General features: G+C 32.1%; 3 protein-coding genes across 5 annotated transcripts in view; 2 read left to right on the top strand and 1 right to left on the bottom strand.

Annotated features, from left to right (window-relative positions):
• Positions 7,040-8,725, top strand: LOC104776381. The gene is made up of 2 exons (XM_010500435.2): positions 7,040-7,965; positions 8,264-8,725. The coding sequence occupies exons 1-2, from the start codon at positions 7,090-7,092 to the stop codon at positions 8,525-8,527; spliced, it is 1,140 nt and encodes a 379-aa protein (XP_010498737.1). The 5' UTR covers positions 7,040-7,089; the 3' UTR covers positions 8,528-8,725.
• On the bottom strand, positions 11,384-13,629 carry LOC104776379 (agamous-like MADS-box protein AGL80). Of its 3 annotated transcripts, none has more exons than XM_010500431.2 (3): positions 13,527-13,629; positions 13,313-13,381; positions 11,384-11,825 (listed from the first exon to the last, which is right to left on the bottom strand). In XM_010500431.2, the coding sequence occupies exons 1-3, from the start codon at positions 13,544-13,546 to the stop codon at positions 11,543-11,545; spliced, it is 372 nt and encodes a 123-aa protein (XP_010498733.1). In that variant the 5' UTR covers positions 13,547-13,629; the 3' UTR covers positions 11,384-11,542. The 3 variants fall into 3 exon arrangements, with proteins under 3 accessions (XP_010498733.1, XP_010498735.1, XP_010498732.1); XM_010500433.2 differs by having other exon boundaries at positions 13,313-13,378; XM_010500430.2 differs by lacking the exons at positions 13,313-13,381; positions 13,527-13,629 and having other exon boundaries at positions 11,384-12,070.
• LOC104776378 (protein NRT1/ PTR FAMILY 5.15) overlaps positions 14,683-14,864 on the top strand; it is a 2,390-nt gene continuing 2,208 nt past the window's right edge. The window contains exon 1 of the mRNA XM_010500428.2: positions 14,683-14,858. Within this exon, the coding sequence (XP_010498730.1) occupies positions 14,735-14,858 (124 nt within the window). The 5' untranslated portion in view covers positions 14,683-14,734. The remainder of the gene's footprint in view (positions 14,859-14,864) is intronic.

Genomic DNA, 14,864 nt, shown 5'->3' with positions numbered 1-14,864 from the left:
ACACGACGACGTCATTTTAGTCAATTTCTTTTTTTTCTTTTTCCATTTCTCCCAAATTTTTATATATTTTTAATAAGTATATATAGTTTTTTTTATAATAAAATGGTAAGAAAATAGACAGAAACGAAATTGGGATATTGTCAAGTTGAATAGTTTTGTTGTTTTTTTCTTCTCCTTGAAGAATATTCTTTGATTTGTATTTGCGTTTTAATGAATCATTTGGTTTTCTTTTTTAGTTTTGAATATATATTGTCCTCGTCGGTGTGATTCACCAAATTATTCGTACGTATAATGGAATGATTTTATTATACAAATGAATGAAAAGAAATGAGGAGGAAAAAAAAGAAAGAAGAGGAATAGGGGGAGTGAGGTGGAGTAGGGTCATAAGAGACGTACCATCGTTGTCTTGATGGACGAACGTGGTTTTTTGGTGGTGGTGGCCATTGCTGCTTTGTATGCTTATCCTAACATAATTAGAAAGTGGACTAATCTTTGTTGTTTTAATTTTGTTTAATTTTATTTATTTTTAATAGTTTACTACAACAACTATGAAAAGAAATATTCGTTTTATGTCTATGTGAAATCGATCGTTACCATCATGTGATCTATTATAAATATATAGGCAGGCAATCATATCAAATGTGAAAATTAACAATAACTTTAAATCGTTTTCTCATGGCTGTATGTCACTAAGTATGGTTGAATGATAATTAAATTTGAAAAAGTGGTTAATGTTTTAGCGATGTTTAGTTTTTGGATGGACTTTATTGTTTTTAAGCTAGAAATCGCATTTTTGTTTATATGCTTCTGTTAAAGATTAATTTAATAGAGTACATCAATTTTTAAGTTTGTATATTAACAAAATATCTATCCGAATTATGAGTCACAAGACTCGACCAATGTACCATAAATTAAACTGCACAAACGCCAATTAAGATTGTGTTGTTTGTTTGGTGAATGAAATCACAAATCTATTCTGAATCATAGATGTCTCGGACCACATGACAGGATTTGCAATATCTTTTTTACAAGTTTTAGATATATATATTGTTTTTCTCTTTCTCATTCTACTTAGTTTACAATTAATTGTTTGATTGTTTTGGTTCCTTGTGTTAGAGTATATCAATGTTTGTTTTGTAAACATATTACCAGTTCTGAAAAAAAATTAGTAACTAGTTGTGAAGTTAAAAAAAAAAACTGTGAAACAGGGATTAAGCCAGTTTAGAAAGGAAATGAATATGTAAAAAAAAAATTACGCATTTCCATTCAAAAGTATTACTCATTCAATTAACGAATAAAAACGTTGAATTTTCATTATCTTTTAAGCTTTCAGACTTTTTATTTTCTTCTATGAGAAAATATATATATTTTTAAAAAAGAGAGAGACACTTTTATTTGATTGGATATCTCGTTTTCAAGGAAAATCGGTGTTACCCCATCATGAAATCTACAGTACATGGTGTCATGTCCTTTACCCTTAAAAGTGAACCTGTTTTGTTGTAAACATCATCAATTGTTTCCTAACCTTTTTTTAATGGGTGGATTGCAGATTTTTAATATAAAAGTGATGGTAAAATTTCATACCTTTGGTTGATACATTTCTAAAAAGATTCGACACTAGGTTTGATAATTCATATGTTGGATATGTCATATGTGTATTTTATTTATTATTTTTGAATTAATAACATTGTATTCAAATCTTTACTTGAGATTAATTACTTCATATATTATCCCAAATTATATGAAAAAGTTGGCACGCATATTATTAGGACAGTATTGTAGAAGATATTACTTTTCTGCATCAAAAAATAAAATAAAAGTTCTATCAATTTAAACACTTGGAATGTAATTCATATTTTACTTATTGTTAGGGTCCCCTTATTGTTATACTGACTGAAGTATTAATCACATTGATATCATTAGTTAAATTTGGACGTTCCGTGGAGACTACGGACAAGCGTTGATCGTTTGTTTGTGTTAGATAGAGACTTAAAAAAAGAATTAAACAAATCTTTAAAAGACATAGGAGTTTGAGATAATCTAGTCAAATACAATCTTGTTCTCATCTCCTCATGTTTTGTCGGCAGTTAAACATTTCATTTTAATCAAAAACTGGTTTTAATATTCTTTTACAAGATTACGTGCACCCTCTCATAAGTCATAACTCATAACTCGCCTCTACTTCTCTCTAAACTTGCCTAAATAACCCTTTTAAAAAACTTCAAACTTTTTTTCTTTTTGTTGCTACCCGTTTGTCGTCTTCTTAATGTAGTTTCTAATTAACTGGCTTAAAACTAACACCATTCACTACCAAAGGTGGTCGGCTACAAAATATTTTCTGCCTAACCTTGATTTTGAGTCAAGTCCAAATGTTTATTAGCTCTTTATGGTTTTTCATATTTGGAATTTTAAGTGATTAATAAGAAATTAAATCTGTTGTTTCTAAAGTAATTGTGTTACACCTTCTAAAATATTTTTGTTTTTATTAAAATCGAAGAGGATATTGTCCCGTTATAAATAAAGATCGCTAGCTACCCACTGCTTCTTTTTTTGTTTTTGGAGTCTTGCTTTTAAAGTCAACAATGTTCTCCTTCGGAGCTAAGGCTCAATTATTATTTTATATCATTTAATTTTTCGTTTCACTTAACATGATTTAATGGGGACATCTTTTTTTTTGCCACCAAAGTCCTCTCCTATATATTTCTAATCCTACGAATCATCCGCTCCTTAAAGTCTATTTTTGAAGACGTTTCCACGATCGATTTGTGACAGTGACACACACCGATCGCTAATTGTTCAGCTAAGTTTTTGCATATCCGAACACTTCTGACATGGATTCATACAAATCAATTCACCAATTCTTACGAACCTTTTTGATCCAAAATATAGCTATTATCACGGTTACGGTCATGTAGTGAAACAATTTTTAAAATTTACAATGTTGGTGTTACTTTGAAAAATGACACTTCTAGTTCTAGGTAAGAAATAAACTAAAAGAAGTAATAAGCCGAAACCCTTAGTAGAGAGTGGTTTATCTACTGTATCTCTCCATTGATTGGCAATTTGGCATCAACGACCATAAATTTCGTAAATGAGATTAATATATGGGCCTTTGAGAGAGAAGGAAAAAAAAAACTAAATTGAGTGGTAAATAGGAAATGAATAAATGATATCTATTAAATTTTGTTAGGAAAGTTTGGTAGAAACTCACTAAAAACCAATATCATGTTCTGGCATGAAATCAAACACGTGGATTGGTCGGAGATGTCTGAATTCACAGTGTTAGTAGTTAGGGTAGCAGCATCCGAGAAAAGTAAATCCAAAGCAAGAATATATTGTTCAATACTTCCGATTTTAGTAACTGCATGCGCAACTCCTACGTCTTTACTTTACTCATCCATGTCAAGACTCAAGATATAGTTATCAATTTCATCATATTTGAATCCATTTTTCTATGCTTACCGTCAAATGCACCATATTTTAATTAAGCGGATTGAGAAATACTAAATAGATTTACCGTATATGTGAATGGGTGCATGAGAATTTATAGTAAAGTTCATTTTTTTTTTCTTTTTGAGTTTTGATCTAAAGGCCCTAGATTAATGATGCACTATTTTGTTTTTAATGTTTGAGTTTCTTTGGTAGAAAGAAAGATGCAAAGTGAATGAGAAGTAGTGTAATTCCTTAAATTTACTTTGTTTTTTTTTAAATGCCATTCGAATTTTATTGCCATTAAAAAAACTAGGATGTCGGCCTGTGCGTTACCGCACGAGAAAGTATGCAAAAACTAACAAATTTGAACATTGAATGTTAGGAGCACGACGAAAAAACACAATTGTTAAATCAAAATATTGCAACTTTTAAGATTATTAACAAATCTAAACAGTTAGAGGAGATAATAAAAACAATCTCATCCGTTATTTTAAAATTGATCTCTAAAAGTGAGTTTGCTGCAATATATAAATATATAATATATAAATCTATGAAAAAATAGAAATCACAGTCAATTACCTAGATTAATACTTGGAAGAGATGATCGATGTATGTCTAAATGGAAAACGACACCAAACAAAATTTAGATGAAGGAATCAATAAATAAAATAATCCAAATTTTAACGAAGATGAGTGAATCATATTGATTAATAAATTGAAAGAAAATAATACTCATATTTTGTTCCACCGTATCTAACAGTAATAATAATCTAACTAAAAAAAATTAACAGGTTTGGTGAAAAAACACTAACAGGTCATTCACAACGAAAATATAAAATTACCTTGAATTAGAGATTGATGCTTGTTAGTTAAAAAAACACTTCAATAAAACAATTATTTAGATTTTATTTATCAACTTGTAAGTTTTGAAAATACTCAGAAAACAATTTTTCAAAATTTGTTTATGTAGTCTAGAAAAGTTTAACAGATTTTTGAAAGATGGGGTGAGATGAAAAGACACGATTAATAATTTGTAACTATTGGAGTTATTAATAATTAGTTTATATATATAATAAACAAAAAGGTGTAAGACATTGAGGTGTAAAATAAAAAGGTGTAAAAATTAATAGATGTGAAATATGGAGGTACAACAAATAGGTGTAAGACATAGAGATGTGACATAAAAGGTGTAAAAATTAATGGATGTGATTTTTGAAACATGGAGGTACAACAAAAAGATGCAAAAATTAAGAGGTGTGATTTTTGAAAGATGTGGGTGCGATAAAAAGACACGATTAATAATTTGCAACTGTTGGAGTCCTTAATAATTTTAAATCGTTAGATGGAAAAGTAGAACTAATATCATCCATTGGATTAAAATTGATACAAAAAATTAGGTATGTTTTTTTTTTTTTCAATAATGCCATTAGAATTATAAAGAACTATTATTAAACTTTAAATTGTTTTTAACAAAATATTACCGTGTTCCAAGAAGAAGTACACATCAAAATAGGTTAGATTCTAGAATGAGTTGCTCTTAGCTGTTCGTAGCCTAATCTCCTCTGATCCCTTCGCTTAGATTTGTATGGTTCTCGGCGCCTTTTATGATTTTTTTCTGTTTCAATAAATAATTAAAATAAATGATCGTGGGTTTGATCGTTTTTCCTTTTCTTCTTTTAATTGTTACCTTTTAATCGTCCTTTCGCTTTCAAAAACGAAAAAAATGAAAGAAACCAAAACATGTATCATAGTTTTAAATAGAACCTATATGTATGCGTTGCATTCTGGTGATCTGGTCTGTAATGTGGTTGATGTGGGCACTGGTCAGTTCTCAATAATCGTCCAATGATCTTAATTAACAATAATTGTAACAAAAGTAATAAACAATACAATAATGTCAGTAAAGTTTTTTTTATTTATAATTTCGTTAATAATGTCATTAAAGTTGCAGAGCAACCAAGATTTTCATATCAAATACATATTTGTCGAATGTAAAAAATATTAGTATTAGTGTATGTATATGCGTGAGTGTTGTTGTGGGGAATCTGCAAAGGAAGATACAAATGTGGCTGGTTGCTTTATTTTTTTCTGCCTTTTGTTTTGTTGTCGAAGTGCCTCGACGCCACATGTAATCCCACATGCTTGCTACCTCCTTCTTTTTTGGTTTTTTTTTATACATATATCTCATTTCTGTCTTTAACATGTTTTAGTTTCTAGTTGAAAATTTAGAATCAACTGCAAACAATTCATAGTACAGTGTATAACATCCATTTATTGATAAGAGTAATATATCAGTTCAAAACTGCAAAATTATATGACGCATAGAGTAACATTGAGATTCACATTTATGATTAGATATATGACTTAGGTGTTGAACCGATGTAAATATTTTTCTTTTCTTGTTGTTACCAAGATGTAATACGCACAACAACGACATCAAAACTATAAATTTGGTCAGTTTTTTTGCCTTTTAAAATCTATAACCTCATTATATTTTAATTTTTCTAAAACCATAGTAAAGAAAAGAAGTTTGTTCAACGGTTCTTATTATAATCGAATAACTAGAAATTGATTGCGTTTACTTTATAAGAACCAAAAACTTAAAAAAAAAAAAAAAAAAATCTACATCCGTTTGAAACCTATAGTCTATAGAAAAACTTAAATCAGAAAAAGTGATATATATTTGATGATTTATATTCTCTTTAAGAAAGAGAGATTGAAGCTACATCTTGCATGCAATTTCTTTCCCTTTCTGTGTCAACTTTTGCCGGCCACTCGGCGAATATCCCTGTTTGTACTTCTACTCGTCTTTAAGCCCTTCAATCCTATCCAAAATCCCATTACGCTCATCTTTCTACAGTCTTAAGTTAACTATTCAACCTCGAAACATTTCTATTTCTGGCTTCTTTTTTCTTTTTTTCTTTTTCTTTTAGGAATGAATATTCCATGAGATTCGCAGAAGTTTATGCATCATTCACATCTGCGCTTTTAAGTCATATATTTGGGCCTACATGTAAGAATTAGGCCCATTAACAAGTTTTATCTTCGCGCACCGTCTGAGGAGGTGTGTGGGAAACAACAATGCTGATATTGGAGAAGTTTAACTTTTCCTCCTAGGATGACACGTAAATATCCACGTGGTGACACGTGTTAATCAACATGGTAAAACACTGAAAGTTTGTAAAAGATATGATGAGCTTATAGCCAGCCAATAGGATGATAACAAAACTAGTAACTAAAACTATATATCNATCTCATTACGCTCATCTTCCTACAGTCTTAACTATTCAACCTCGAAACATTTCTATTTCTGGCTTCTTTTTTCTTTTTTCTTTTTCTTTTAGGAATGAATATTCCATGAGATTCGCACAAGTTTATGCATCATTCACATCTGCGCTTTTAAGTCATATATTTGGGCCTACATGTAAGAATTAGGCCCATTATCAAGTTTTATCATCGCGCACCGTCTGAGGGAAACAACAATGCTGATATTGGAGAGAAGTTTAACTTTTCCTCCTAGGATGACACGTATATATCCACGTGGTGACACGTGTTAATCAGCATGGTAAAACACTGGAAGTTTGTAAAAGATATGATGATAACAAAACTAGTAACTAAACTATCAAACGAGTCAGCGACACGAAGTACTAAGTAAAAATGACAAAACTATTGGTCTTGTGTCTTGTTTTGAGTGCGTTATTGGTTTCGAGCCACTGCACTGATTCGGAGAGTGAAGTCATCGTCAAAGACGGCCACCGCGTTGTCGTGGTGGAGTACGACAGAGACGGCAAAACCAACACTAGAGTCTCGATTCAACCGCCGGGAAAAGAAGAAGAGAAGAGAAGAGACAAAGGAGAAGTACTGTTTGGGAATGCGAATAGGGAAACGTCGTCGTTTCATTCAGAAGAGAAGGAGCGTGAACACCACGTGTCCCCAGGGGAACTCGTATGCGATGCTCTCGGTAAGTGTAAGCTCAAGATGGCGACTGTGTTGGGGAGATTCAAGGACCTAACGCCTGGTGACGAACTATTCGATGAAACGCCCAAAGAGACCGTCGCACGTGCGGCACGTGACGTGGAAAAGAAAGCTCGTGAAGTTGAGGAACCGGTGAATGAAAGGGCCACAAAGAAGGCTCATAAGTCCCACAACGTTTGGGAGGAGGCAAAGATCGCGGTGAGGGGGATAGGGACTACGGTTGGGAAGGCGCTTGGGCTGACGAAGATTGGGAGCGTGGTAGGTCTAGTGGGGATCGCGGCGGCGTACGGGATGTGCGTGTGGGTGACGTTCGTGTCGGGCTACGTGTTGGGGTCGGTTCTTGGGAGGCAGCAATATGATGTGGTGCAGAGCAAGATGTATCCGGTGTACTTCAAGGCAGTCTCTGTAGGAATCCTGATTGCGTTGTTAGGACACGTCATCAGCCGGCGCCGGAAGGTTTTTACCGATGCGGTGGATATGTGGCAAGCCGTTAACCTCTTGTCCTCGATCTTGATGGTCGAAGCTAATGCCTCATTTGTTGACCCACGAGTCACCAAGGTTATATGCTCTTAATTCATTTATACAGTACATTATTAAAGATATAATAAATAGTAAAATTCCTTGTTTTTGGTTTTTACAATAAAAATGAAATTTTCGTATTTTAAAATATGTTACAAGCAATTAGTCTTTGCTGATGATGGAATGCTTAAAAACTAGCATGAGTTTGTTAATAAGTCCTAAACCCCTTCACTATATGTATTAGATTTTGACAAAATTGTTTTTTTTTTTTTTAAATGTGAATGAAATTATTATTGGGTTTATGCAACAGAATATTAATTTTTGTGTTGTGCAACAGGCAATATTTGAGCGGATAAAAGCTGGAAAAGAAGATGGAAGAGGACTTGACACGCCAGATTCACAGTCAAGTGAAACAGCGGCTCAAACCATCGGTAAGAAGATTAGAGAGAAGATGGACGAGGATGGGGTGAAGCAGCGACTGAAAAAGCTGAGTGAGAGGCATTGTAGATTAAATGCTTACTCATCGCGGCTAAATTTACTAACTCTCATATCTCTCACTTGGCACTTTGTGTATCTCGGCCATCGACTAAACCTTACTTGATGATGGATCAAGCCATCGATACATTTACTTGGTTTTACATTGGCTGGTTAAAATGTTTGTTTTACTTAATATTTGTTGGATTTTCTTAGTCCAACTCAAGTCCCCATTAGTATGATATTGTCCGCTTTGAGCTCAAAAGTTCGTACGGATTTGTTATTGGACTATTTTTCAAAAGGTCTCGTAGGTTTGGATTTGATTTATGTTTGGATTTGATTTATATATTAGAAATTTTTTTTCTAATTTTCCGATGTGGGATGTTGATTTGTACCCAACAATATTCTCTCTCAAACTAAGGACCACGAACCTTAGGTCTTCTTTTCGACGAAATCTTGTCACCATTAATTCGGTGCTTTCTTATTCGCAAGGTACTATTCTTATCGTGTTACATTGAGAGGCTTCTCCCACACTAATCGTTAAGCTCATACCTACTTCTTAGGTCTATTTATTTTAACCTAGATTCTGATACTAAATAAAAGATTAAAGAACTTTGAATATAAAGAATAACTCTCTTTATTTATTTATGTTTAGAAAATCTCCTCTCAAAATTAAATATTTGAATAGCTCTCTTTTAATCACATATCAATGTCATAACTCAACAATTGATATATATATAGAGCCTTTCTTATTCCTTTTCCTAATAGGACTTAGAACTAGATAACTCCTAATTCTGTTTAAGTCTATCTTAAACTTCTCTCTTATTCTTATCTTTCCTTTGTAAGAATAACTTGGATCTTAAGCTTCAAAGCTTATCCAACAGTATTTCTCTCCATGTTTTGAATATCCCTTGGACCCTTGGTAATTGGTAGAATGAAAGGAGAGTGTATCTGGAAGGCCTTAATTTTTAGGCCTTCCCAGTTCCCATCACTTCCTAGATTCTTGTTTTTGGTGCAATTGGAGCAACAAGTTCAAAACATCTAGATTCTTGTTTTTGTTGTACGATGATGCATGTAAAGTAAATTATCTCGGATTCTTAATGTAAAATAGTTTTTTAATAACTAAAATACTTCTTGTAGACTCCCAAATTTTTTTTTCTAGAGTCTATATATACTAATAAGGGAAATTGCATTGTATGACTAACAAAAAAATTATAATTGAAGAACTAACTACTCTAATCATTAAAAGCTAATATACCTTGTATAACTACAATATATACTATTTTGTCCTTCCACAACTTTTCCATCTTTATTTCAATATCACCACCACCACCTTTACCTCCTTGCCACCACCACCACCTCCACCTCTTTATCACCATCACCACTTGGGTTCCCAATATACAATCTTCTAGGGTTTAGTTTTCCTCTAGTCACCACCACCGTCGACTATCGGCCATCACTTCCGGCGACCTCCGGATCACCGGTGGAGAACCGTCGGACCATTGTCGAAGAATTGCCGGACCACCGCCAGACCATCGCCGGAAAACCGCCGGACCACCGCCAGAGTATCGCCGGACCACCGCCGGACCACCGCCGGACCACTGCCGGACCACCGCCGGACCACTGCCGGACCACCGCCGGACCACTGCCGGACCACCGCCGGACCACCTCCGGAGAATTGCCGAACCACCGCTGGAAGTAATTTACCATATTCTTGATCCAACTTCTCTAATTATTTCAAATATGCGGCTATATTCTTCATTAGTTTTTTTTAGGTTATTCACCTAATTCACCCTACTAATAAGTCTAATATACATTAAGAAAAACCAATACTGTGCAGTCTGTGCTAGCATAATTACTATTTGATTACATAATTTTTATTATATAATTTTCTGTTATTAGTCATAATCTAAATAAAAACGAAATCTTTAGTTTTTCTAATTTGTATATATAAATATTATTGTAATAATCTTCAATGAATATGTTTTCTTATAAATTCATTTCCTTATAAATGAACCATGAATTATAATAAAGTGAAGGGCATAAAAATTAATATATTAATAAGCATAAAATTTAATATATTAAGAATATTGGAAATCAATATTAGAAATAGATTTAAGTAAAAGTTTTCAATTTAGTGTGCCTATATATACATAGTTGGAGCATATATTGCATTTAGATAATATAAGATAACAAAGATAAACATATAGATATTTTCCTTTATAAAAAAGACTTAAAATATACAATTAAATAGAAAATTCACTAATTTATATGAAAAAAACAATTATGACAGAAAATAGTAATTACATAACAAAATTTTGTCTTTTCTGGTCAAACTATTAATTAAGATTGTTGCAAATTAAAATGAAACTTATTTAATAATAATTTGACAGTTACAAAGACATAAGTTTTGGAAAAATATTAAAATATTTATTAATATTATATCTACATTTGACTTATTTAAACAAAAGACCAATATTTTAGCATTTAAATAATTAAACTATAATTGTCTTCACAGTTTTCCAATAACGGTAAACAAATAGTAAGACTTAACTATGTTGACAACAAAAAAAAAATTAAAAAATAGTAAGACTTAACTATTTTGTTTGCATCGTGCAATGTTGAGAATCATTTTTTATTGATTTAAATAGTTTATTTATAGAATTGGGTAAAATCGATAGACCATCTTCTTTTTTTTTTTGTGAAAACAATTTAATTATTATTTTCTACACTACAATATACAAAATTACAAATCGATCAATTGTCGTAGAAGATAATAGAGAATATTTTTTTTTCTTGGTAAGAAATAAGACAAATGATTTCCTATCAAATATAAAGCATTAGGTTGACTGAAAAAGATTAGAAATAAAAGTAAAATAGCAAAGATATAAGGAAGAAAATCTTCGGAAATATATAACAAATCTGTTCATAAACCAAATACATATCAATCACGGTGTCCATTTTATTTGAACATCACACGAAGACCAAAAAGATTTATATAATTCTCCAAATCCTTCTTAAGAATGCAAAAGCAAATCATAGAACATAAATTTCAGCACCATTAATCCAAACAATCTTAATATGAAAACAGTTAAAAACGATGACATTAAAAGATATGATAAGAAATAATTATTTGATAAGGCTACTCTCTCTTGATGATGGGGGCTCCTGCTTCCACAGCCTTGATTCTCTCTCTGATGGCTTTGAGCTTCTTGTCAACCACCTCGGCTGCTTTTGCCAGTTCCTCAGAACAATCAGTATCGGTGGTTAGATCACTAGTCGAAGCCATTATCCCAAGTTTCATCGCACGAGTATACCACTTCTCCTTCTCCAACTTTTTCTCAGCGTCCTGAATCATCTTTTTCATGAGATCCTTCTGGTCCATCATGTATTTGGTCTGTTTCTCCACCGGAAGCTCGCTTAACCTGTCAAGAAGAGAACGAACCTCGTTAACGTTTGGCCAGAGCTCAGGACCATCCTTGTACTCGCTGTAAATGATGGCACAAGCGGGTAAACCACATAGAATGGTCAATTCATTGATCTTTTTCAATAAACCATCTTTGCGTTTTCGAAATGTAACACGCCGAGTGGCGTGGTCAGCAATCAATTGGTGCGTCACTTTTCTTCTACCCATGGTGAAAAACAAAAAATGAAGGAGAGGAGGATTTGTGTGGTTTCAGAGACTAGATGGGTAAAATGTTATATAGAGAGTTTTTTTTTTTTTTTTTTTTTGACAAAATATAGAGAGTTTCTAACTTTGATTTTTTTTGGACTAGGTCCACAAAAGGTGTTAGAACAAATTATAGAAAGGTACTTTTTGATATAAAAACAAATTACAGAAAAATACAAATAAGTATTAAGGAAAAATATAGCTAGAAAAAGAGGTTTCTAAATAAGAAGATTTATATCAAAAGAAGTTTTCATTTTATTATGTGTCATTTGTTGGTTGGTCTAGTGAACCTGGAAAAAAGGAAGGTGATATTTGCCTATTAATGTCCCATATATGTTTTACCATGTTAAATCTTACAATCGACCAATCGGAAGAGCCTCTGATGAGTTGTAATGTGTACAGACATTACAACATATTTTCATAAATTGCATGTGTAAAAACAGCTATTATTATCTATTTATTATACTGACGACAAAAAAATACTTTATCATAAATTGCATGTGTAAATGACACATGTCTAAACATTTTAATTGGTAATCACAAAAGGCAAAAGCCTATATATGGTCTATGGACGAACAAAGAAAAGTTAACACAAAAATAAACAAAATTTAAGAGACTTATGAATAATTAAATAAAAAGAAAAATCTGTGAAAAGTTATGTAATTAAATTTTGTTTTTATATAATTATTTAGACGAGTACCTTAGATTTTTTTCTTCAATGACATAATTTGTATTAACCATTTTCTTCCATTATTAGTCATAAGAGTCTCTTACATTACTAGTTACTACTTTCAACGTTTCAATTGTTTCACCTGTATATTATTAGGCTTCTGTGATTATTGACTCAATTTTTTTGACTATCATATATCATTGACTCTTATTGGTAAAATAATAGTTTTATACACATGTAAAATGAAAATACGTGTTTACAACACATCATAACCTCCTCTAATTGGTCTAATGTAAAATAAAAAAAGGTCGAACTTTTTTTACTATGGTAAAAGTAAAACATATATGGGAACAGTAATAGGCAAACATGATTTTTCCCACACACAAAAAAAAATTAAGGCAAACATTATTTGCTCAAAAACAAAAAAGGCTTTTGTGATTAGTGATGGCAAGTCAAAATTTTGACTGACATATAAGCCGTTTATCATAATGTGGAATGTAATAACTAGACTCCGAGCCATTGAAAATCTGTGGAAATATGAAAGAGGCTAATAGTTAGATTAATGAACGTACCGTCCCACCGAAGGAGTCCTGATACATCTGCAAGCTATTCTGACCGATTTGGTAGATCTTTTCCTTCTACTTGCGTTGACAATGAAAAAACATAAGACAAACATTAGATCTCCATTTAGTGTTAGTGTTATAACAGTTTAAAAATTGGAAAAATTGCCGTAGACAGTCTAAATTCCCAACATTCTCTGGTTGAACTAGTGACAACAATACATACAAACATCTTTTTGGTGTCATTGCTATCTTTTATCTCTGATGACACCCACCGAAACAGATCTAAACTTGAACAGAGAGAAGTTATGTAGATGTGGTGAAATGAAATGAATGGTAAATTATTTATTTATGTATTTAACAATTAGGCAAATAAGTTGTTCGTAACGCCATTTTCATGTATGACACGTTGAGTTTTTTTTTTTTTGTGACGCGTGTTGTAAATTTATTGATATATAGAGATTTTTTTAGATAAAAAGGTAGAGTTAATTACTAGATAGGTACTTTTTTCAATGACATTTATAGTTTTTGGCATTTCACCTTAAAATTTTTAGATTTGCCATTTAAAGCTCAAGATCTACTGAAAAAATCATCTAAAGCTCAAGTTCAGAAAATATTTGCATCACAGCAAACATGATGAAAGAGTTCGGACAAGTTAAGCCCATATTACGGCCCCTTTTAATTTCTAAATAATTTGGGGTCAAAAGTCATATTACGGCCACATTAACACATACCGCGTTCTTCAACAACAGAAAAATCTACAATCAACAATGCAAAGGCAATCACAAGTAAGAATCAATCAGCACTTCACCAGTATACATAATTTTCTTGCCAACATAATTTATGCATGCGAGTTTTCTAAATAACGATAATCGTCACAACAGATTGATTTTGAATAGTCTATGTGTATCTTTTACACATGAGACATGAAAGACAAAGTAACAGTCAAATTCGTTTCTTTTCCTTTTTTTCGTTTTCCAAAGCTGATAAAGTTTTTCGCTTCAAAATAAAATAAGAATTAATCAATGTTTGATTAGACAACTTTAGCCAAACAAATAAAAACTAGGACCGCAGAGGCATATACAAAAGCAGAAGCAAAGATACCACCAATTCTTCTTATATCTATTTTTGGTCTGAATGTGAGAGAATAATTTTGTGAAACAAATATACATTCACATTTCAGTACCTTGCAACTTGCATGTAAGACAGAAGAAATAAATTGACAGCTAATCCGACGATAAGAATTATTTTTAATCATGAAAACGAGACACCAAGACAAGCGTCCCAAAGAGAAGGCATGCAATAACAAATTTTGTAAATTACAAATCAAGATTATTTTAAAAAGTTATTTGTATAGTCTCAGTATTCGTACAAAATTACAAATGTTTATGCTCTGAACAAAAAAAAAAGAAAAAAAAAAAAAGAAGACGAAAAATGAAGATATCCGAAGATGAAGTTGCACTTCTAGAAGATTACGTGAGCGAGTCTGTCGACTACCGTGGAAGACCCGCCGTAAAATCTTCCACCGGAGGATGGAGATCCGCCTGGTTTATTATAGGTGAAA

This window comes from Camelina sativa, chromosome 3, assembly GCF_000633955.1.
Source record: "Camelina sativa cultivar DH55 chromosome 3, Cs, whole genome shotgun sequence".
NCBI classification, from domain to species: domain Eukaryota; kingdom Viridiplantae; phylum Streptophyta; class Magnoliopsida; order Brassicales; family Brassicaceae; genus Camelina; species Camelina sativa.
Note: the sequence above shows the minus strand (reverse complement) of the source record. Positions and strands in the feature narration are given on the sequence as shown.